Below are 25223 nucleotides of genomic sequence, written 5' to 3' on the forward strand. Positions count from 1 at the left end.
TTTATGAATTGTGTTTTCATTATGAAAAAGAGCGTTTTATGTGGCCTGCCTCTGTCCATGGTGCTAAAAAGCGTATCAAGCCATCCGCTCAGGGAGCTGAAACTGGAGACGTTCCAAGCACCAACACAGCGCTGATTTTATGGTTTATGTATCATAATTGTATTTACTACAGTGGACACGAGCTTGAATAACACAACAGAGGCGCGTGACTAAAATGAAATTTGTGTTTGAAGACCCCTGCTGAAAATCAATGACACTGTGAGCGCGTATTGGAGAGCGAGAGAGCGAGATATATATATATATATATATAAATATATATATATATATATATATATATATATATATAGAGAGAGAGAGAGAGAGAGAGAGAGAGAGAGGAGGCGGTGTCTGGTGACCGAGGAGGAGGAGAAAGCTCCCGGTCCTCTCGTCCTCGCAGCTCCCTTTTTGCAGTCTATCCTACAAGCAGTCAGGTGCCACCGGAGTGCCCGGGCCCGTGGACTTATTTTCCCCTTGGAATCAGATAAATTGGAAACAAGCGAACTATCCCAGGTAGGTAAAGCACCGATGCTGGCCGTCGTTGGGCTTTTAAACAAAAGATATAAACTGGAAATGAAAGTGAGTAGTTGTCGACTTTCATGGTGCTGCTGCCGCTGGACGGAGGAGAAAGCAGATGAGAGCCGAAACAAAGCTTTTTTTTTTTTTTTTTTTTTAAATTGGCGGAGGGGAAGCTCGCGAGCTAATCGTTTGGCGGTGCCCCATCTGCCGCGGTGACAACTCTCCAATGTTTATTATCCGATTAGAAGAAGGATCAGCAATTAGATAAAATGAGCACTCCACAGTCATAAACTGTGGTTCGTTTAGCTGCTTGTTACATTTTATTTTGACATTCTGAGCCAGTATGCGTCACAATATGAGAGTTCTGTGTTCTGTAAAGTGTTCTATATTACTTCATTCTGCTATCTAACACTTTGCTGCATGCTCCTCTGTTTCTGTTTTCTCACTCTGAATGTCTCTATCCATCTTATGTCCCTATGTTTCTCTCTCTCTCTCTCTCTCTCTCTCTCTCTCTCTCTCTCTCTCTCTCTCTCTCTCTCTCTCTCTCTCTCTCTCTCTGTCTTTCCCTTTAGAAGATGTTCTTCTTTCTGCTACCTGTCGTGGCTCTCTTGCTGAGCAGAGAAACAGCGGTCTCCGGTATCAATAACGACAAATGGCTGAGCACCGTGGCTCAGTATAAGGACAGATCCTGGAACAGATTCAGAGATGTGAGTTTAACTGATGAGAGACACAACATCTAGCCAAAAGGGGCATCATAATTGGCTATAGTATGTGTATGTGTGTGTGTGTGTGTGTGTGTGTGTGTGTGTGTGTGTGTGTGTGTGTGTGTGTGTGTGTGTGTGTGTGTGTGTGTGTGTGTGTGCGTGTGTGTGTGTGTGTGTGTGTGTGTGTGTGTGTGTGTGTGTGTGTGTGTGTGTGTGTGTGTGTGTGTGTGTCTGTGCGTGTGTGTGTGTGTGTGTGTGTGTGTGTGTGTGTGTGTGTGTGTGTGTGTGTGTGTGTGTGTGTGTGTGTGTGTAAAGAGCTACGCCCTTGATACACCCTGTGAGCACTTAAGCACTCGCCAGCAGGCATAATCCACCTTTTAGAAACTCAGCAGGTTCGAATCCTGGTTGAAAGCAGACTCATAGACAGAGAACATCAGACTTTTGCATATGATGAAAGAAATGATGCTTATGACTTGACTGACTGAATTATTTCCCCAACCAAATTGTTTTTATTTGCCAACGTTGATGTTGTTGTTGTTGTGGGCTTTATAACTTTTGATAATTGATCATCTATATCAGTCAGAATCACAAGAAGTGAGTTTGTGACTTACAGCTGAAAGTCCAGTGGCATTTCATAACATACAGTAAATAACAACCTGTGCAGTAATGGTTTAGGTTTTGTATTATATTTTATACATATATATAAAGTCTTTTGTCTACACAGGAGTTAGTGCGTATGTGTAGATGTCTGTGCGTAGTTCAGATGTAAATCCATTATGGTGAATCATTGAGGCTCAAGTCTTTAGGGATATCAGGCCTAAGCTGGATGATATTGTTTACTGAGAAGTGGCTGTGTTAGCTCTTTAGTTGACTGTGGGCCAGCTGACTCAATGAGTCAATACAGATGCATATTGATGTGTAAGCATTTATGTCTCACTCTTGGATAAACCACCATGATTGTCTGAGATTTGGTCAAGGTTTGAAACCTTGGTTGCTATGGTTAAAATGCCAATGAATTGCTCTGAAAAAAATGGCCTGAAGCTTTGACTTAAGAACAACTTAGTGAATACAGCAGGTGCTTCATACAAAGATGCTGAAAGTCTAAGCATGATTCTCTGCAGTGACACCCACATGTAGGCCTAATTATTGTGAAATAAGAACTAAAGTGTGTATTCAGCCAGTTGCTGTGCAGCCACATTGTTCAAAACCAAAGATACCAGATACATCAAGCTGAATTTTGAGGGAAATGTGTATAAAACATTGCACAAGACATCTAGAGTATTTCCATTTGATGAAATCATGCAGCCATAAAAACACATGCAGTCTTGGGTTTGAATATTTTACTCAGTGTTAACATTATACAGCTTCAGTGAAGAGCTGGAAGAGAATATGTGTGACGCTGCCAGACGGTGTGATTTTAACAAGCTTACAGCTACTTAAGGGGAATCTAAAGTGGTTGGTTGTATTTGAACTGAATGCATCATGTCATGGACATAATGACTTCAGTTACTCTTGGTATTGGACAAGTATGTGTTCTTCTCACAATATGTTGACTTCTACCGTCTTACTCTAAGCTCTGTCTCTGGCCTCAGCTGGAGAATGACAGCAATGCTAAACTAACATAATCTCCAGTCTAACCATCATCAGTCATCATCAGACTACTGGAGACAGTAGTGTAACCACTGGCTTTCCATTCCATTTTGATTTCAGTTGGCAATGGGCTAACATCGGCCTTATTAGAGCTGGCCTTCCCCTTACAGTTCTGAAATGGCTACTACCTGCAGTGTGTGTGTGTGTGTGTGTGTGTGTGTGTGTGTGTGTGTGTGTGTGTGTGTTTGTGCTGCCCACTCTTTATTTCGCTCTGTGGTCTCCTGTGCAAGTGAAACTCATTAACAGGAACCTGTCAGTGGAAGGCGGAGGACAGGAGCAGAGAGGAGGGAGGGAAAGGAGGGGGGAAGAGGAGCAAATGGATAGAGGGAAAGGCTGTGACATTTATGTTTAATATTTCAAGCAATGCTACCAACCTGCTGTTGTGTTTATGTGTGTGTCTGTGTGTATTGTGTACCTGCTGGTCGCAATTTGTCTCCTGCAACATTGGCTGTCTTTTGTCCCACTGTGTGTTCTTTCCTCCTCCGTTCTGTCTTTGCTCATTTCTCTCCTCCCCTCTCTGGTACCAACCCCTTTAATATGACAGACAGCAAAGCCTTAGATAAGGAAAATGTGGTTCTGTATGAGTCAATTTTAACCTAAAAAAACAACCATTTTTTAAACCATCAACCACCATAAATTTGATTATCTGAAGATGTGATCATGATGTGTTCAAAGTCCCTTTTTACATTATGCGATTTTTCCCTGATGAGAGTTGACAATTGTGAGAAATTTGTTGTGAAATGACTTGTCAATCATGGTCTTAAACCGTACTGTGTGACATGTCCATGACAGCTTATTTAGAGATGACAAAAAGCAGACTGCTTATAAATTCAAAAATGTAGGTTCAAAATCCCACACTGATGTGACTGATGCAACGATCCAAATTTACAAAGAATATGAATTGAAATGACACAGAATACAGTAGTTAGCTAGCATATTTACCTTGCCAGCAGTACATAATTTTGTCTTGGTCTTTCATGGCAATATTTATGGGAACGTTGGTAAAAAATATATAGGTATATACGGTATATATATATATATATATATATATGGAAAAAAAACAGCCAGTTTTTTATCCTTGTTTTTAAAGTCAAGTCTCAAGTGAGCTCCATTATGGAACTATGTTGATTTGATGTCATAATTGGCCACCAGATTTTAATCATTTATTATCCTTTACACCCTGAACATGTGAAGGACAATATCTGTTCACAATCCTTCATGTCTCTCTGTCAGTCAATCTCACCCCCCTCCTCTTAATTCTCATCGAGTCATGAACTCCTCATTTTTCTTCCACGCTTCTCTCTTTCACTCATTTTCTTCCACTGTCTCTGGAGCTGTGAATGACCCTGTGCTTCCTCAACCATAACCCTCTCCATATCCCCCTCCCTCTCACTTTGCCCTCACCCATGACTCCTCCTCTCTGCTGTTCTCCCCTGCCTGCCATGTTTCACTCTGCATCCCTGATGAGCCACTTGCTCCCTCCTGCATAATGTATGAGTGTCCATTTGTTGGCAGGGGAGCTGGTGCAATAGTAAAACAGTCAAAGTTCATGGGGCTTATCTTGAAAACATACGGAAAATAGAATTTGATTTTTTCTTTTGCCTATGGACAGAGACAGTCTCATTCTAGTCCACATCTATTGAGGAAGGATATCCTTTAGAAATAAAAACAAATGTCTATCATTACCATCACATATTGTCAGTTCAAAAAAAAAGAAGTTCTTCAATAAAAACAAAGCCAAAGTCTTTGTTACTTGCTTGTATAATTGATTCATCTAACAAAAGGACTCATTTGTGGAATTTATGACAGTGTGTTGGCTTCAGACTGAAGTTTGTGGACAGGCTTGCTGGCTGAGCTAGAATACACACATGCCTCCATTGTGTAACTGTCTGATTAGTTGAGTTGTCTTGTTCAAAAGTGTTATTTTATTTTTCTAGTGCAGTGGCTTTGGTTCAAGTATCCTATATACATGGTGTGGAGCTTGCTCAGCTTGTTAAAGGATCTAAATGCTTTTGACCAAATAAATATTTCCTAATCTTACATTTTTTTGACCATCTTTGTTGCTCTTTTGCCATATCGCTCGTTTTAATCTATGCCAACAATGTTTTCATTTTCCTTAGGTTACAATCAGCACTTTAATTTGCATGAGCTTTTATGCAAATCAAGTATAGCAGCAGTGAATATACACACATTTGTATGCAGTGCTGAGTTCGACTGAGTTTCTGTTTCATGCAGGGTCAACTCTGTCGTAAGCCTGCCGCTGCCTCGTGTTGTTGGCTACATCAGAGTGTTCTGCTCAGGACAGAAGTGAATATCGGGGGTCCTGTTGCTGGAACATTGGTAGTAGCAGCAGCAGTAAAACAAAAAATCTTATTAACCAATATAAATCTGGTAACAACAGCATGTAGGGTTAAGGCTGTGGCGCTTGAATGTGCAACTACAGTGATTTCTACACTTTCTGGTAATGCATGTGTGCTCTCTCGCTCTGCTCAGACAGATTTACAATCCATATATTTGTAAGTTGAGTGAACCTGAGGATTCTTTTCTGAAGTGTTTTCACAGCAATAGACACAATTTTAGCTGCTAATTATAGTCCTTCACTATTTCTAAAGGTTTTTCCTAATTACTTCACCTCGTTCACCTTGCGTGTTAAAACCGTTGACCTCAATCTTCTGTGGTCTCCGCAGTGAAAGGAAATACTGATAATTTGGAACTAAACTATTCTAGAGGTTATTGGAAGATTGGAGACCAGCATTTAAAAAAGCTCCTGGTGTAATTGCTTTTTATACAGCAGTGAAGCTTACCAGCTAATACTGCACATAATATCATGGTCTGTTTCTTGCTGAGCTGGCTGGTTCAGGCCTGAGCGAGCCTATTATTAGTGAATTTATGTTGTGCGTGGAAATGATTGGGTAGTTTGTATTGAGGTAAAGGTACAGTTAGCGTTAGTGTCTGATAGTCTGTATATAATCTGTAAAAGACTGGGATCAAATATCTGAGATCTCAGGCAAGTGGGTATGTGGGCAATGACCTGCATACTTTTTTGGGTACAGACCATAATGTATCTGTTGTACCCAAAGCACAGAAAGGTCAGATCTATAGAGATGTTTACTAATTCTTTCATCAGATTGACTGATTTGAATCAAATTTTGCCAAAAATACCCAGCTTTTATTTGTCTTGGGTTGTCTTGTATCTCCTCTCCTCTCCTCTCCTCTCCTCTCCTCTCCGGTATCTCTTATCCGAATCTCTCTCTGCAAACAGTGACAGAAAAGCTTGTCATTGCCATTTAGGCAGACCTACTTTTATCCTCAAGAGGAGAAAAAGTAGTTTTCACTCTTCTGAGCCTGTTGTTGGTTTTTACTGTCCTCCTTCCCTTGCTTTTTTCTTGTTTCCTAACCAAAACCTGTCTTCCTTCCTGCTTGCATGCTGTCACGTTTACAGAAATGCATTAAATCTTTTTTGCGAACCACGTAGGATGTGTGCTTCGTATTTTTTCATACATTTGTGTAAATACATGCCGTCTCCAGACTGTCTATACATTAGCTGGTGGCAGGGGGAAAATCTTTGGCAAGCCGCAAACCTCATTGTACTAAGTATGTGTTTGCATTGTGACTATGTCTGTCAGAGTGTGTGGCCTTTCTCAGCTCAGCCTCATGGTAACAATTAAATATTGTCATCTTTTATCATTAGTATTCACTTTTGGAAGAAGACAATCTCTCAGGGCTGCCAGTCACCGACCCCTGCTGTCTCTCTTTATCAAAAGAAGAGGACTGTGTGTGTGTGTGTGTGTGTGTGTGTGTGTGTGTGTGTGTGTGTGTGTGTGTGTGTGTACAGCAGTTTTTTAGTTAAGTGTTTTTCTGCAATAGAGGCAGCCTCAGTGACACTATTATTTTCCTTTTTAAAGCTGGGCAGTGTGGTAGCTTGTATTACATGTTTTTCCCTTTTCCATTTATGGAGGAGAGGGTTTTGCTGAGCTTGCACGTTCTTTTTTTCAGCCCCACTCCGACACATTCACACCTGGGAGCTTCCCACTGCATCCAGATGAACTGGTCGTCTTCTGTTATGTATTATGTTTGTGTGTGTCCTGATTGGCTGGTTGCGCAGCTGAGGGGGAAGGGCGGGATGCAGTTTAGAGAAGCAACTTAGGCGTGACGAACACTGGAGTCACCTTCAACTTTTCTCTCAAACACACGCACACACACACACACACACACGCATACGCATACACACCCTGGAGACATACAGTATTCCCTTCAATTAAGTGAAGACTTGGGTGAGCACCTGTCATTCTTTCTTATCTCTCCTTTGCTCTGTCCTCCATTTCACTTTCTTCTCTTAAGCCTACCTTCTCCTTATACCGTTTATCACCTCCACGTTCTCCTCCTGGCCCCTCCCCCCTCTCGTTTTATTCATGACCAATTCTTAATGAAACAGCGCCCTTAAAAATAAACCTGACTCTCACACTTTCTACTCCTTTCATCCTTATTTCCTTTTCCATGCTTTCCTTCTGCATGCACACTCCTTCCTCCGAGTTATTGATTTCAAATGAGAGAAGGCTGATTCTTATCTCTGCACTGACGGAGATTCTTCTGTGTCATGTCGTACCCCTTTAAACTGACTCGTGGAAAATGTTCACATCTCTCTCCAACTGCTGTCTCTGCATGTGTACCAATGCTCACCCAAACACACACGCACACACACACACACACACACACACACACACACACACACACACACATAGCTTCCCATCCACCCTGAGGCTCTTGGAAAGATCGATCAGTAAATTTACAGAGCCTGGTAACCGTGATTGGAGCCTTAATATAATCAATATGAGTGTGAAGAGGCAGGAATACACACACAAACACACATGCAAGCACAGGCACACAAATACATTGGAGGACAATTAGGTCACAGGCTAGACAAAAGGTCACTGTCCCCTGTGACCAGGATGAATAGTGTGTGTGTGTGTGTGTGTGTGTGTGTGTGTGTGTGTGTGTGTGCATGCGTGCGTGCGTGCGTGCGTGCGTGCGCGTGCGCGTGCGTGCGTGCGTGTTGGAGGGTAGAACAGAGAGAGACAGACACAACAGGGGAGCTAAAGGATTGCCAGTGTAATTTTGGCTAACGATAAAGAGCGTATGGGAAAAAAGAGATATGGTAGGAGAAGAGAGGAAGAGGAGGAGCATTCATGTGAAGCCCATCAACACTGTGGGCAGAACAGATGGACGGACGGAGGATTGAAGGATGGGAGGAATGTGGAATCTGTCATCAATAAAATGTGTGTGTGTGTGTGTGTATACTTCAGTCAGCTTTGTCATGGCAGCCCCTCTTAACTCCCTTCTCTCTCTCTGTGGGGATTGTCTTTCTGTCCATCTATTTGGCGATGATATGAAGCACTCCTGCTAAGCTGTTGATTCTTTTAAAGAGATTCTGTTTGATTTGCTGCTTATGTCTAAAGATTTACCAAGATAGAGAACAAACACCCTCAGACCATTAGAAAATACCCTAAAACACATTAAAAAAAACAATTCGACCTTAGGCAGGTGATATGACCATGATATTTTATACATTTGTCTTCCATCAGAGATCTAAAAATTATCTGATTAGTATATATCTGAAGAGGAATGCTTTATAGCAATATTGGCCTTCTAGCCATGGTAGTGGCGTGAATCCACCATAGTGATGGTCAGACCACTTTAACTATTGAATGAATCGTATTGAACTTTTATACAGGAATTTATGGTTTTAAGAGGATGATTCTGACTTCTTTGTGCTTGGCAAAGATGTACACATTATTTTTCTACAGCCATAACATATGTAACTAAACCTCTGCATTCTCATCTGACGCATCCCACTCCTCTGTTATGGTGTGGTGGCCATTTCATTAGATTTACTCACCAACATTGTTGTGGAAACACAATAAGCATGGAAACTAAATGCACACTTCCTGCATTACTGCATTACTTCAAATACTAAGTTACTCCTCTAGTAAACTTGTATTCACATGAAATAAAACAATAAAACATTGAGACCATTCAGCAAAGCACACTGGGTAATTCAACACTGGTTGCTAGACTTCCTCAGTCATTGTATATTTTAGCATAGGTAAGCTTGCCGAAGCTGAACATTATCCAAAACTCCATTTCTCAGATGAGCGTCAATTTGGGAGCTTGCATGTTACCACTTCTTCCTTCTCAAATGCCTTGAAAAGGCTGTCGTTTGCACATTTTCACAAATAATCACCGGGACCGAAAGGATATACCTCCCGTCTCATGTCTTCCTGGCTGCCGGATGGTGCTGTCCGCGGCGCGAGTTTCAGCTTTTCAAAATAAAAGCTTGCGTCTGGTCAGCTATGTTTCCATACGGTGTTTTGGATGTTTTTGAACTAAACAGTACGGCAATCATGCTAATGAATAAAAAAAAAATGTCATCAGATGTCTTAGTTACAACACGATTGAGCTAGCAAAGCAGTTTTGTGTTTTTATGGGCGAGCGGGATTTATTCAGTTTGGGTAATCCCACGGTCTCTAAAGCTACAGGTCTGGCTGACTAAACAGGGAGGGACCCATCTGCTAGCGATAGGGGCTGAGACTGAGAGAGCTACATGGAGCTACATGGATAAATATGCACCAAACAAGGCACTTTGAAATGTTGCTCTACTCATGAATACAAAAGTTGGGTGACCCTTCCCCGTAGACTAAAAAAACAATTGGATGACCCTCCCCTCAACAAAGAATAAAAAGACATGACCCTCCCCTATTTTCCTCCGGTGGTCCATTCCATAAATACCGAACGGTCCCTTATCATTGATTAATATGTTGACTTTTTAAAAATGTAATTGATTATATAGTATACAAAATGTCAGAAATAGTGAAAGAGTGCCCAAGTTGACACGTACTAAAGATATTCAGTTTCCACTGATTTCAAACTGAGAAAATCCACATATCCTGACATTTGAGAATGTAGAACCAGTGAAAGTTGATGAGAACTATTCAATTAATAAAATAACCAAAGTTATTGTTCACTCATTTTCTGTCTGACTAATCATTTCAGCACTAAAACACATTCACTTTTATTTGAATTCCAAGTGTTAATATTCCATTACCCTGCATGCAGCAGTGATTAATGTAGCTTCAAGCTGTCTTTACTATATTCCACTATATTTCATTGGCATGGATCTCTGCAGTCGTTAAAAAAAACACATTGTTCTAATGACAGACAGACAGCTTTCTTTCAACATATGTCTGTAATATTGTAGGGTTTCAATTTATGTCTGTAGCAGCTGGTTTTGATGGAAGGGGAGGATGTGTGTGTGTGTGTGTGTGTGTGTGTGTGTGTGTGTGTGTGTGTGTGTGTGTGTGTTTGTGTGTGTGTGTGTGTGTGTGTGTGTGTGTGTGTGTGTGTGTGTGTGTGTGTGTGTGTGTGCGTGTGTGTGTGTGTGTGTGTGTGTGAAAACCTGCGGATGAACCTATGAACAGAGTTGTGTATAGTTTCATGCATAAATCATGCATAGCTTGTTTTGATCATCACGTCTTTGTGTCAGAGTGAAAATATAGATGCATACTCTATAAGTCAGAATAGTTTTGTATGTCTTTGTGTGAGTGTTACCATTGCAATTAATAAAGCTGTCACCCCCAGTGTGCACTGGTAGTGATCAGATGTTTCTTCCTCGGGGTTTGGCTCTCTCTATGCCTCTCCATATGCCAGTGTTTGATTTGTCTTGTAATCCATTTTATAAGTTGAATCTATGAGTGGAGATGAGCCATAGCAGCCCTATTTGCCCGCTTGTTACTCTGCCAAATAGAAAGTCCCTGCTCGCACAATGATAGTATTGTTGTATTGAGAGTGTGAGGTCCTGGGTTTTTGCCTTGCAAGACAGCCCTGGAATATAACCCAATAGACACCTTAAATCCAAATGCATATTTTTACACCGCAAGGGAGGTAAACTCTGTAAATAGGATGTTCTATGTCCTCTTTTTGAGGAAAAAAATCAGAGCTCAAATAGGGTAATTTTGGATGTAGATGATTTGACATGAGTTGTCTAGTGGTGCTTGCACAGATCACATTTAAAAGTAGCCTTCCCAACCCTGAGTGTCACAGTGTGAAATAAATCACAGGCAGCCTTTTTTTTCAAACCTTAGCCCTCCTTTTGATCAGTGTTAGCATCTCTCCTCTCCCTCCCTCTCTCTCTCACTCTGATGTTTATGGTCTCTAAAACCATGTCAGATTGAATAGGTCATTATCTAATTTTCCCCCTGAGGACAGGGATACAGTTACTGTTTGTGTGTAAGTGTGTGTGGGTTTGAGAGATGTCTTATCTGCTTCAATAATTCAGGAGGTGTCTGCTTCTGCAGCTCATGTGATGCTCCTGGGAGAGAGAGAGAGAGAGAGAGAGAGAGAGAGAGAGAGAGAGAGAGAGAGAGAGAGATGTGGCAGATCTGTTTGTTGTAGCTCTTAGTGCCTTTCCATATTCCTCACTGCATAATTTTGTAGTTTTCTGCAGCTAAATAACTCCCTGCTGCACTCTTATTCCTGCCACACAAACTCTTGGGAATTATGGAAACGAATAGCTGAATAGTAGAATGAATACTGCATGTAAAGTCATGGACTGTGTGTCTGTGTGTGTGTGTGTGTGTGTGTGTGTGTGTGTGTGTGTGTGTGTGTGTGTGTGTGTGTGTGTGTGTGTGTGTGCGTGCGTGCGTGTGTACATGTGTGTGGACAGCTAAACCAATAGCCCTCTTGGTTATGTAGTTAGACATTGTTAGGTTTTCCAAAGACTTCCTGGAAGTGAAAGTGAACTGACTGCTGCTTCTTCTGACAGTCTCTCTCTGTTTGTTTTCTGCTTCTCCCATCAGCGCTCTGAAAATAATAAGACTAATACTCTACAGCCATGCCAGCAGCCCAGTGCTGTACTGAGGCACGGTGGTGCTTTGTGTTAAAGTGCCCATATTATGCTCATTTTCAGGTTCATAATTGTATTTTGAGGTTGTACCAGAATAGGTTTACATGGTTTAATTTTCAAAAAACACCATATTTTTGTTGTACTGCACATTGCTGCAACTCCTCTTTTCACCCTGTGTGTTGAGCTCTCTGTTTTAGCTACAGAGTGAGGCATCTCACTTCTGTCCCATCTTTGTTGGGAGTCGCACATGCGCAGTAGCTAGGTACTGTGCTGCTAGCGGTTAGCCACGTCGTTCTCAATGGCAAAACACTGCTACAACACACACGAGTTCACCCTAATCTACAAAAGAAATTGTATAGAACTATTACATGTTCCTCGTCTGCAGGTATTCCACACAAAGTTGGAAGTGCGCCCTTGTTTAGAAGAAGTCTCCAGGCTAATCCTGCCTTGTACTGACCGAAGTTGGAGAAACAGCTAGCTGATGTGGTATTAGCTAAAGTGGTTAGCACACACCAAATGTTTCGGCCAATGACGTAGACGGCCCTGGCGATTTTGACCAGCTCACCCAGAGACTGAAGGCAGGATACATTCAGAAACCCGTATCTCACTCAAAACAGCATGGATGTTTTTTTCCCCGTTTGTATGCGTATGGAAGCACCAGAGACACAAAATAACACCCCAAATCCCAGAAAAAGTGTTTTTTTAATATGCTAACACATCTAAGTCTACCGTATTAGCATGCTAACATTTGCTAATTAGCACTAAACATGAACTACGGCAGAGGCTGATGGGAATGTCATTAGTTTTGCAAGTATTTGGTCAATAACCAAAGTATTGGACCAATTACAATTTTGAACTGATGATGGCACTAGAGGAGATGTTCAATCACCAAAATGATAAGCAATCATCCTGCGGGGGGGTTCACATATTTCATACCCCTACTATAGCTAACAACAAAATGACAAAAAGAGAGATATAATATCCAAATTACATAAAATTTCCTCTTGTTAAATGCATGTTCTCTTAGGGTGGCAATGTAGGAATGAGCCTTTACATGAGTCCTCCAGCTGTAATCTAGGAGTTACATTTCAGCACCATGTTGTTGCTGTCCTCTCTTAATGGAGAAGAATCCAGTTTACTGTTGGTGTGCTTCTGCTGTCAGAGTGGGGTGAGTGAGTCATTCCTGCTCTGTGTTGCGGGTCAGAAATTAAAAGTTTAAGTGGATAAAAACAGCACCACACTGTGTGTTCTACTTTAACCCCTCAGAATGATGAACTGCTGCTGATCTGGGTGGTGGTGGCATTGAAGTTAGTTTCAGCCCATCACTACACAACCACTCTCCAGTCAGATGCCATAGTGTTGTTGGAGTAACAGCTGGCTGGATGTCCTGTTTCAGGCTGACTTTCAAATCCAGAGAGACACATGTAACTACATTTAAGCCAGATGGTGTTTTTATCCCTTGTATCCTATTTAAACATTTTGGATTTTGAACAAATAGATCCAGGTTTGAAGCAGAAACTAATTTAAAAGTAATTTGGTGGTTTTAATTTTTTAATAGTATTAGTATTAGTAAATGTAGAGAGGAGTTGTTATAGATGACTGCATACCTGGCTAGATAAAATGGAACATGGAGTATGAAGTGTCATAGGGACATTCATTCATTTTAAAAATGATACAGTATACCATAATTGATTATAATAGTTAAATGATTGTACAAAGTAACATTATTAAGATAGATGAGTTACTCCTACAATGATCTGTACATAAAGCACAATTCAACAAAGCTTGATACTGCTTTAAATCAACCTGGAATATCATAGTTACTTATTGGACAAAAACATTCTGCACTGGTACAGGAGCAGTCTATTTTTTTCTTCGGATCAGATCAGATGAACAATGAAAAATGCTCTTCATGTCAATACACCAAAAATGATATGGTCATTAAATCATACGGACTTAAAGGAAAGTAATTAAACACTGCAGGGCTGATGACTGGTCTGTGGTAATTAGAATATATCCTGTAATGTGCTGTATGTGCTCGAGTTTAGAATGTGTCATCATGGAATACTGTGCTACGAGATGCATGGACAGTGCCAACATGTCATTTAAATGAGCTGACTGTAAAAGGTGGTAATGTTATGAGAGCAGACAGCATTCAAAAAACAAACAAACAAACTATCTTTGCTTTGTGCTGCAGACATTATCGACCTGAAGGCTTGTCTTTCATTACCATCCAGTCTTTCTTAAGGGTAAAAATACGTGATTCTGTACTTGGCATTCAGATTTTTGTTTTTATTAATTAATATCCCAAAAGACTCCTGCCAACTCAATATCCATGTGCTGTCGTCCAAAACAAAAGCAAATTAACAGCACATATATAAATTATATTCATGTGTAATGCTTCAGCAGAAAGATATCAAACTGAGAGCACGCCTTGGTTACCATGAGGCGAAAAAAGTCTAATTTTCTGACCAGAGGGAGTCCAGCTACAGAAGAATGACAAAATCAGACCTGTATAACAATCAATATAAGTTGTAACTTCATCTTACACATCAAAATCCATACAGACAGAATTCAACTGATCCCTGTCGCACCAAAAGGTATGCATGAGTTCACCAGCCTCTATATGTATGTAGCGGAGCAGTATGTATACACAGGTGGCAGACTTAGTAGTAAAACAGCTCCTTGTTCTAGTTTTGAAGCAATTTAGTTTCATTTTTTGTGGTAAAATGACTGGCGCTTAGTGTCTTCACTAATGACAGCTACGCAGGTTGTGTTTTCTGGTGACTGGAAACTAGGGCTGTCAGCATTGACACGTTAATTGCGATGCGATTAAGGGCCGAGCATAATGCGTTAATTTTTTTTAATCGTCTTAATCGCATGCCGCCATTTATTAATTTATTTTCACTTCACTCGGCTTTGCGTCGTGCCTAACAGGCTACTATTTTGCTGTACTTCCTCGTAACACATCCTGCTGCTGCAGGAATAGCAACGCGGATTTCGGTGCCTCATTCTGGTGCCACTGATATGTCTGCACTTCTCTCTGATGCTCTGAAACAGACGTTACAGGCAACAGAAACATTGCTGCACGTGACGCTAGTTAACACTATACTCGACAGCAGCTAACGTTAGCCTACCGCTAGCTAGTAGTGGGATTAAACACGGTTACAATGCTGACAGCTAATGCTAAACGGTGTAAAGTGTGACTGTATTTCACTGTCGAGGATTCCGACACCGGGATGTAACAATCTGCAGCTGCTGTTGTCGGAAAAACACAGACGGTGCGTTCAATGAAACTGGTAACTTACAGCCTTGTGGTGCATTCAAAGTTTTTGTTAAATGCCCTTTTCCCATCTGGTGGTTGTTTTTGTCATTCAACAGCTATTTACTAGTGAAATAAGTTATTGTTATAGTGATTACATTATTATTAAACATTTAATTTTGACGATATGGCCTTAGCAATAAACAAGCCATTCTTTAATGTTGCCAACTGTTTAGTACCCTTCTTTTTTTTTACTTTCTTAAAAAGTATCGTTTCAGGCACCGTTAAGGCACCGGTACCGTTTTAAAAGTACCACTTTAGCGCCGGTATCCAAGCCAAACAATACCCAACCCTAATATTGACTCTAGATTCAAATGTGTGACTAGATTAAATATATAATAAACAAATACAAATCTTAAAATCAAGTTCATAAAGTCATTTTCTTTGCATTCATTTGATTCCCAATCAAGATACACTGGTAAGAATTGCTTTCCATTGTTAATATGTACTTAAAAAGAGTTCTGAAATGCAAAATAATAGAATTTTAATTGTGTGATAAAACATGCGATTAATCGCGATTAACTATAGAAATTCAACGATTAATCGCGATTAAGAAAATGTAATCGTTTGACAGCCCTTATTAACAACCAGAGTCGATGGACTCATCTCTCTCATTTTCTTGACTCTCTCACCCCTCATCTCTCTCACTCTTTCTCTCTCCATTTCCCATTCCTGTATGGTTGTGGTGATACAGGCACGTTTTATGTGTTGACAACCGCTGTCCCAGTGATCAAGCAGTGGGATGGGAAATGACATGGGAAGAATAGTGAAGCCAAATGGCTAGTCATGTCTTCTGGATGAATAAAGGTAGATTGATTATGCAAATATCAGGCTTCTATTGATGGGAGGGAGAGAGAGGGAGATGAGTGCGGGTGTGAAAATGAATATATATTCATGGTTATGCATGTTGGAGGGTGACACAATTGTTTGACAGCTTTAATTAAACTTAGCTGAGTCAGCCTCTGAGCTGAAGTTTCAATCACACTTTAATGAGCCACACACACACACACACACACACACACACACACACACACACACACACACACACACACACACACAAGAACCCACAAGGAATATTGTCCGTCTCTTTAAACCTCCTCTCTCCTCTCTGTCTGCCTTTGGGGTGTGTGTGTGTGTGTGTGTGTGTGTGTGTGTGTGTGTGTGTGTGTGTGTGTGTGTGTGTGTGTGTGTGTGTGTGTGTGTGTGTGTGTGCGTGCGTGCGTGCGTGCACTTCTAACCTTGAACGCAGCAGTCTTTGGCCCGATCCCAGTGACTTTCTCATGGATTTTGTTAATAAGGTGAGCTGGGATGCTGCTGATCAATACATGGAGCTTCTTTTATCTGGAACAGACAGATAAAATGGGTCCATCACTGCCAATACTATAGCAGGCTTTACTTTGGATGGCACCATTTAAACTATTGGCATTATAGTAAGTAAGTAAGTAAAGTTTATTTCTATAGCACATTTAAAAACAGCTCGCGCTGACCAAAGTGCTGTACATAGCGCATTCGCCACAGGGTCATAAAATAAAATAAAATACACTTACAAATCAGTGATTTAGGCTAAAACAACATCAAACATCATTATGGGACTCATTTAGCCAAAACTTTCATTTTCAAGTGCAGTAGACGTGACTGATATATATTCACAGGCAGATAGTATCAGCTTATATTTGCTTGTCACAGATATAATGTAACCAGCACATGTTGGAAGTTAGACAAAGGCAAGGAAACGTTAGTGACAAGCTGGTGAACGTAGCGGAGCATTTAGCTGTTAAAGAGAAGACTAAATAAAACTAACAAATACTACTAAAGTAAATAAGGTATTGCAAGTTGTATTGATCTCTTCATCGCCTAACTCCAACGGAAGATGTAGGGAACAAAATCCATAGATCACAGCAACCAATGACTCTTTCACTGTACGTTTGAATGTTGTTATAATGCACACTTACTGTATCTGAAACTATACTTTAATGTTTAAAGCCAATAAGTTGAATATTTATTGTGACAGTATATACGTTTTTATCCGTTCTTTATTATCATTTAATTTCCTGTAAAGTTAACTGTTCAAAATTAGCTGTTATCCTGTTACTGTACACTTTGATAATAAAGTTAATTGTTAAATTGTAAAATCAGGTTTCTCTCCTTGATAGCACCGCCACAACACTAGACATATTGTATTTGATCAGGTTGTTAATGGGTTTATTTTCCCCAACTGTCCTCCAGATTAAACAACAAAATATGTTGTTTGTCCATGCCCTCTAGATTGACCCATAGAAATGTTTTCTGATCGGACACCTCTATCGGCAACATCATTTGTCTCTGTCTTCCAATACCGTTAGAAATCATTGTTGTATGATGTGACAATGCTATGGTTAAGATTTGATTAGGTTTATGGAAAAGATTGTGGTTTGGTTTGAAATGACTTGAAAAGTACATGCTTACAATTATAAGCATGTGGTTATGGAACAATCATGGTCTTAAAAAACACACACACACACACACACACACACACACACACACACACACACACACTGACTGTTGGTTGGAAACAGAAAAGGGGACTTCACTCTATAATAACGTCACCTGACCTCCTCCTTTGCTTCCATCATAATTACTGTGGTCCCTAGAGGGAATTATCACTGGAATGCAAACATATTTCAAATCAATATTTGTTCCTCAAAGTTCAAATGTTAGCAGCTTAACTGACTGCTCTGTGTGTGTATAAGTTTTTGCTTGTGTGTCTTATTCACATATATTTTACACTCCCTCCCTCGTCCTTGTTTAACAAGGACACTAAGCAAGGAAGCGAAAAAATATCAGACTGTGATATTCCCGACTCAGATTTTAGACTTATTCTTTTGCAGCGGCGGTCAAAGTAAAAGTCAACATTTTGTGAAGAAGTGAGTACAGTGTGTGTGTGTGTGTGTGTGTGTGTGTGTGTGTGTGTGTGTGTGTGTGTGTGCGTGTGTGTGTGTGTGTGTGTGTGTGTGTGTGTGTGTGTGTGGAATATACTCCCCCCTGATGCGTTTAACAAAGGCAAAGGAAATTCTGGTTAAATACACCTTTTTACAACTTCTCCCTGGGCACACTCTCACACACTTTTGTGCAGTGATTGTGTGAGCATTTGCTTGTGCACAAAACACAACTCCGTGTGTTTAGTGGTGGTGGTGTTTAGCAACCTAACATATTATTTTGCTGTTTTTCTTTCATGTCTTACCTGATCCCTATTTTTCACTGATACTGGTACAAAAGGTAAGTCTGTATTTTCTATTTGCTTATTGCTTATTGTGTTTGTTGTGTGTGTGTGTGTGTGTGTGTGTGTGTGTGTGTGTGTGTGTGTGTGTGTGTGTGCGTGTTTTCTGGTTTGTGTGTAATTGTGACTGGAGGGATTTTTGCCGTTTCTTTTATTTAACCTGGGTTACACACGCAAACACACACACACACACACACACACACACACACACACAGATTTGTGCCACTGGCAAGATGATTTGTCAACTTTGAGCGTGTAAGTGTGTTTGTATGTGTTTTAGCAGGTACAGCCGTGGTTACTACAGTACTGGCCTCCAGGCTTGTTTGTGGCAGTGGCAATTTGTAGCTCTGTGCTCTGTGCTCTGTGCTCTGTTCTCCCCTGAGTCTCCACACACAGTACAGTTTGATTTCACCGCGGTCACTGAAAACTCTTTGGCCTCTAGTTTGACTTCTGTTAACTGGCGCAATCAGCCGATAACACTACTGCGTTGTGATGATGAAATCCCCCACTAGTGTTACCTGTTACCACTGCACTTGGGATGCCAGTCCTGATATGGGTGTTATGAGTAATCCCACTGACAGTGTTGAACTCTGACTGGTGTTCGACATTCTGCCAACTGGCAAACAGATCTTCAACCTTATTTGGAGAACCTCAGGACACAGACTGAAAAACGCCAGCAGGATACACTGGTATATAAATCAAACATTCCTTATAATACATACATAACATGTACTTGTACTGTGATACATGTAATGACAATAATAGCATTAACTTACTTGCTACAATGAAAAGTATGTTACTTTGTGGTGTTACAAATGACATAAAATAATTTAAAATGTGATAGGGGCACAGTAAAGTCACTGCCAGTGAAGGTCTTAGTTATTGTAGGGTTTTGAAAAAACAAAGCAAATGAACCGCTTTGCAATTTTTATTCATTTATGTTTTTATGCTTCTGTACTTGTAACAATTTCCCACGAGCTCAATACTACCCTCTGAAACACAATATGAACCAGCAGGCTGTGAAGTTTATTTATCAAGAGGAGCCTCTTTTATTTTGCCTCTGTAAAAACCTTATTTTTATACCCTGTATGGATGCTATCCAACTAATAGAAAGTCCCTATCAAGACTATGTGTGACTGATGGTGCATATAATTATACTTCTCATGCAGTTTTGCTGCACAATAGTACACATCTCCTGCTGCATTAATGACACAGAAGTGTCGAAATCTATAACAAATTCTCCACTTAGTTATTATTTTATATACTGATTCAATAAACTTGGTTAAATGAGCCACTTTAGCTCAAGCGGTAGAGTAGTTTGACCAATGACGGTCAGGTTTTATCCCCACCTCCTCTCATCCACACGCAGTGCTTGAAGTGGGCCGGTACTCACCGGTACGCAGTACCGGCACTTCTACATTTTACTCTTAAGCGTACCTGCACTTTTTCTTGCGTACCGCTACTTCTCGCATGTAGCCAGTACTCTACCACTGACAGAGAAAGCGTCAGTGTCAGAGAGATTGACCGTAACGTTACATAAACTACACTACCCAGAGGGCACTACGTGATTTACCTCAAATCTTGACGAATCACATAAAGGCAAGCAGTCAGCCCACCCTATCAGGAGTTCGTTTAGCCACGGACGCTAGTTCGGAAAAGCTGTCTGATGCCTGCAGCCTGACCGTAACAGATTTTTCACTGCTGAAAACCTAGAAACTAAAAAGAAGTGTGTCGAGTTTGTAAGTCGTTATGTTAGCCTGGCTTCAGAAAGGTACTAAAAGAACGCATGTGCCAGAGGCAGACACGTCAACATAGGTCCAAGTCCAACCAGAGACATCAGGTACGATTCATGAGCTTCAAACTAACGTTAACGTTGATGTGAGCGGAACAGCTAGCGTTAATGAGGAGTCTGCAGCTACCAACCTTAACGTTACCTTAGTCAATGACACCAACGTCAACAATAACGTGAGTAACAAAACACATGGATGGCCTGACTGTTGGTCAAGGGACCAAATTATGTATTTTTGCTACACGAACAGCTGGCTCGTTTTTAAAGATAACAAACTGGGCTGCAAAACATATAGCAGCATGTTTGACACACACACACACACACACACACACACACACACACACACACGACTTGTTTAAATAAATACATACAATTATATAAATAACAATAAATTGTTGTTGTACCAGCAATATCGCCAAGTTTTGTTTTTAACTGTAGAAATCTTAAATGTCATAATGATTTGCCAATGCAAGAGAGTACCGGCACCTTTTTTTTCCACTTCAAGCACTGTCCACATGTCAATAGGACACTGAACCCAAACAAATACAACTACTTTTGACAAAAGTGCCAAATAAATGCTATGTAAATATATTTAAATGAGACAATTAGAGGTTTCCCTCTCTGATTATAGTGTATGTTCAGGTAAATATGATTTGTTTACAAGCTGCTTTGAAATAGCATTATGTTTAGCTTTGAGAAAAGTTTGTCAAATCTGCAGCTTATAGCCGGAACACAAACAAACTCATGCACCTCATTATTATCATCTCCAAAATTTTACTGACATAATTTTACCAATACCGCTGCTTTATTTCCTTTACTGCTACCATAATCAATTAGAGGACAGTGACTTTTGATACAACCCCTTAAATCTTACATTTACTAAGTTTTAATGGTGCTTTTAAAACCTAAAACAAATATAGATGGTCAGGATGATGTAGAGCTTCCCTAGTCTAGTGTAATACAGAAAATCATACTTTGTTTATGATGCTCATACTAACAGCACATCAAACAGGAATAGGACTATAGTAGTTGTGTGTATCTGGTAGTATCCAAGATAATGTGCAGCAAGGAATCTCCAACATAAATGAAGAGATAGTGGTGAAATATTGATGCGACCATATACTGAACTCTAAAGTGTAGGCTACAGAGGAGTGGGAGAGATAGAAGTGATGGAGATATTAGAGCCAAACAGAGGGGTATCAGATTTGAAAGTGACAGCTCCATTACTGCTATCATCCATTAATAACCAGCCAGGTCATTAGTGTTGAGAAATGAATCCAGGCACTCACAGAGACAAACAAACGCAATGCTAATCTCCGTTCTCAAACAGAGTGTCAACAGCCCCGACGTAAATGAGGGGAATGGAAAGTGAGCGTAGAGGTCAGGATGGAGATACATTTTGGGAAAGAGACGTAGAAGATGACGAGGGACGAGAGATTGCGTCAGAAGAATGGGAAGCTGACGGGGATGACAATGGAATTTGATCCAGGAGATATCATAACAGGGTAATGAGAGTGAGGGGAAAGATGCAGAAAAAGAAAGAGAAAGAAGGCAAAGAAGAAGTGATTTTCTGTAAGAGGACTTTTTTTTTTTTACTTTGGACAATGACAGCTCCATTATTTGCATCGTCTGTGAAGAGCCAGCTTAGTCATTAGTGCTAGAAATGAGTCCTGCTGCAGAGAGACAAACAAACACAGTGCTGATCTCGAGCCTCAAACAGAATGCCAATCAACAGCCACGTGTGTGTCCGTGATGAACGGTAATTAAACCGTGAGAGGGGCAGAAAGAGAAAGAAGTGGTCTGTGGCCTGTCCTACGAGTTTTAATGATGCATCATTACCATACTGGAGGCAGCAAATCACATTTCATGACGAAAAGCCAGTTTCATCCCTCTCCTTAACCCTCTCTTTCTACTTCTTAGCCTTTATTTCACTTGTGTACCTTTTTTTGGTGTTTTCGTCATTCACCCCCCTTACTATGTCTGTCTGTCACTGCCTTTTCTGTTATTTTATTCTCTTTTTTTACATAATTGCTCTATTATCGGAGCTACCAGGCCTTACACACTTTCCACAGGTTCTTTCTCTGCCTCTCTCTGTCTCTAAAAAGAAGAAAAGAGGCTACTTGATGGTTTTGAAGTACAATAACGGATTTCCTGCTGATGGGAAAAGGACAAAACCTCTGTCACAAGCTGTGTGTGTGTGTGTGTGTGTGTGTGTGTGTGTGTGTGTGTGTGTGTGTGTGTGTGTGTGTGTGTGTGTGTGTGTGCGTGTCTACATGCCAGTAGATGACAGTAAATTGGTAACGGCTTTAAACTAAGTGAACATGAAATGTTTTTGATCCTCATAGGGGAAATTGATTCTCTGTAGTATCTAAAGTAATATACTGTAGCATTGGGTTTAACCGCAGAGGTGAAATATAAAGCAATACATACAACAATATAATGGGAAAGCATAATAGAATATAAAAAACAAATTATTGAGGAGAAATGTAACCATAGTAACAAATGTTACCAATAATTCAACAGATGTACAGTCAACTGTACTAGTGGGAATTTAAATTATACATTTTGATTGGGCGTACTGCTTGTTTTGTTTGCCCACAAAATTACAATTTGTAAGCGTGTGATTTTTCTGTACAAATAATTTCCTGTCATGATGCAAATGCACCAGCACAATTGTTAGTGTGTTGATTTGTCATCTTGACAGCCAAGATGAATGTGGTTCTCTGATAGCTGCAGCGTAATTAGAGTTTTTGATTTGAAGATCTCATTACAGCAGGGAGTGTATAGTTCTTCTAAAACCCAGAGCCATAAAATGCTCTTTACATTTTCCCCTGACACCAGTTGATGACAGAACATGTTGAGAAACAAACTTAAACGTGACTATGTGACTATAACATGTGTGTCTCAGATTATGTAGCACAATAAGTTGAGCTTAAATATGTTACCTAAAATTGCTTTATGTATGTGTAGTTGGTAACATGAGCACAACACACAGACACACAGATTACTTTTCTCTCCGTGATTTTGTCCGGAAGCAGCATACTCTTAACAAACTTGCAGCTGTGATGTTACGTCTTACAGAGGAAACACTCATATACACACACCTGCATACACATACACATGCTCATACACATACACACATTTGCGCACACACACACACACACACACGCACACGCTGGCATACACATGCACAGTTTTCTTTTCGATCGGTTCGATTCTGCTTTGTAGTGCAGAGTCTGTATTGGATTTGTGTTTGGAGCCAGCGCTCATGCCTTAATACTGCATTGTCATCTCACACACACACACACACACACACACACACACACACACACACACAATGTGACCAATTAATTTTTCCAATTTTGGTGACCAGAGGCAGAAGTGCAGCCCTGACAGAGACCAGGATGGGCACATTATTAGAAGGAGGAATACAGTATCAGAAGGTGGAGTCGGGGTGAGCTTCAATATAATGACCAATCACATCAGCTCCTCTCATCCTCTTTAATTGCAGCAGATAGTTTTCTAATGAGCCAGGAGGAGCGTTTCGGTCAGGCTCTAATCAGAAAAACTTCTCCTGGAGGCACAGAGACTACAATTACAGTAACTTGTGTTTTATTATTAGGCTACTGTCTGTGTTTCTTGTTTCATTAAGTGATTAACACACAGGATTTTATCCTAAGGATGCGTCCTGTGCTGCAAATGATTTCACACTTAAATCTTGAATCTGCATAGAAGAGCTAGCCTTATTTCAGATCACAAATTAGTAGAATTTCCACCACAGTTGTGCAGAAACATACACAAGGCCTTGAACCTATTTTGTTAGATCCATGTGCTGTGTAATTAATTATCAGGGTGCCTGTGCTGTTTGACCCGTGTGTACTCATATCACAAGCTGCAGATGGAAAAGCACCTTGATGCTGTATGATGGCCACAGTATTTTTAAGTATTTAAGTTAAAGGGAAGACCTGAGAACAAAGAGTTGTAGATGACATTATTTGTAAGAATCAACTATTAATATAACCCAGTGAAGGCCTCAGTTGCATTAAAAATGATGATATGCATTTACTGAAGCATTTTAACATGTATATTTACATGCACTGAACTGGATGAAAATTGTAAATGAAAGTGAAAGTGTCAAAGCTCATCTCACGTACATTCAATACCTTTAATTTGTTAAGGGCAGTGTGTGCGACCACACCAACGCAAGCTCCAAAAATTGCTCTTTGTACATGCGATAAGAGGTGGTGTAAGCAAGCTGAAACATAATGGAAATTTCATGCCAGAAGGAGAACTGAAATTGCACATTTCCACCTGATTTGCATAAACACAACACCCATCTACCTCAGACCAAAAAGGCTCATTTGAAGCCATGATTTCAGTTCACCAAACAGCCACAAGCACAAAAGAACAGACTTTGCAACTGGATTTGCGCTACTGTTCTCTTTACCCGACAGGGAATAGAGGTTTAAGTATGTTACTTTCCAGTCCCAGTCTGGAGGTGTATCACAGCACTGCTTCTATTTGCTGTATTTTTTTTCATTCTACAGAATATTTATTAGACAGGTGTTCTGACTATTTCCCCTTTAGGACCTCTCTGTCATCTGTATGTTTGCCTGCTTGCTGCGAGGATCCCAGATTGGACTGTGTGTCATTGGGGAGCCTGAAGTCCTGATGAAAAAATGATTTAATCATGCTCTTTTACTGGAGCCTGTGTGTGTGTGTGTCATTCGTCGTCCTTCAAATGAAATGGGTAGTGCTTTAATCTTACATTTAAAACAGTTAAAATGGATGGATGGAAAATGTGGGGGGAGGGGGGCGGGTGAATTCTGTGAATAAAGGAATCTTGAAATTACAGTATCACACAGCAGATTCTCCTCTCAGCCCCTACAGTTTTTTTTCCTGAGCTATTTCATTGGTGGCACTATTTTTCCCCCCACTTTGCCTTGATTGCCGTCCTCGTGCTACACTCTACATTTGTTTTCTTTTGCTGTGTTTTTTGACAAGGCACAGTAGGCTACAGCAGTGAAACACATCCATCCTAGTAGATC

The 25223-nt window shown here is 40.4% G+C and overlaps 1 protein-coding gene across 5 annotated transcripts in view; it reads left to right on the forward strand.

Annotated features, from left to right (window-relative positions):
• Nucleotides 1–351: 351 nt before the first annotated feature.
• The window catches only part of spock1 (SPARC (osteonectin), cwcv and kazal like domains proteoglycan 1), a 107600-nt gene continuing 82728 nt past the window's right edge, over nt 352–25223 (forward strand). For 3 of the 5 annotated variants that reach the window (XM_031319403.2, XM_031319406.2, XM_031319405.2), the window contains exons 1-2: nt 352–549; nt 1128–1262. In XM_031319403.2, coding sequence (XP_031175263.1) covers nt 1131–1262 — 132 coding nt within the window. In that variant the 5' untranslated portion in view covers nt 352–549; nt 1128–1130. The remainder of the gene's footprint in view (nt 550–1127; nt 1263–25223) is intronic. The other 2 variants (XM_031319404.2, XM_036007640.1) reach the window with 1 other exon arrangement.

Source organism: Sander lucioperca, chromosome 1 (genome assembly GCF_008315115.2).
Source record: "Sander lucioperca isolate FBNREF2018 chromosome 1, SLUC_FBN_1.2, whole genome shotgun sequence".
In the NCBI taxonomy this organism is placed as follows: Eukaryota; Metazoa; Chordata; class Actinopteri; order Perciformes; family Percidae; genus Sander; species Sander lucioperca.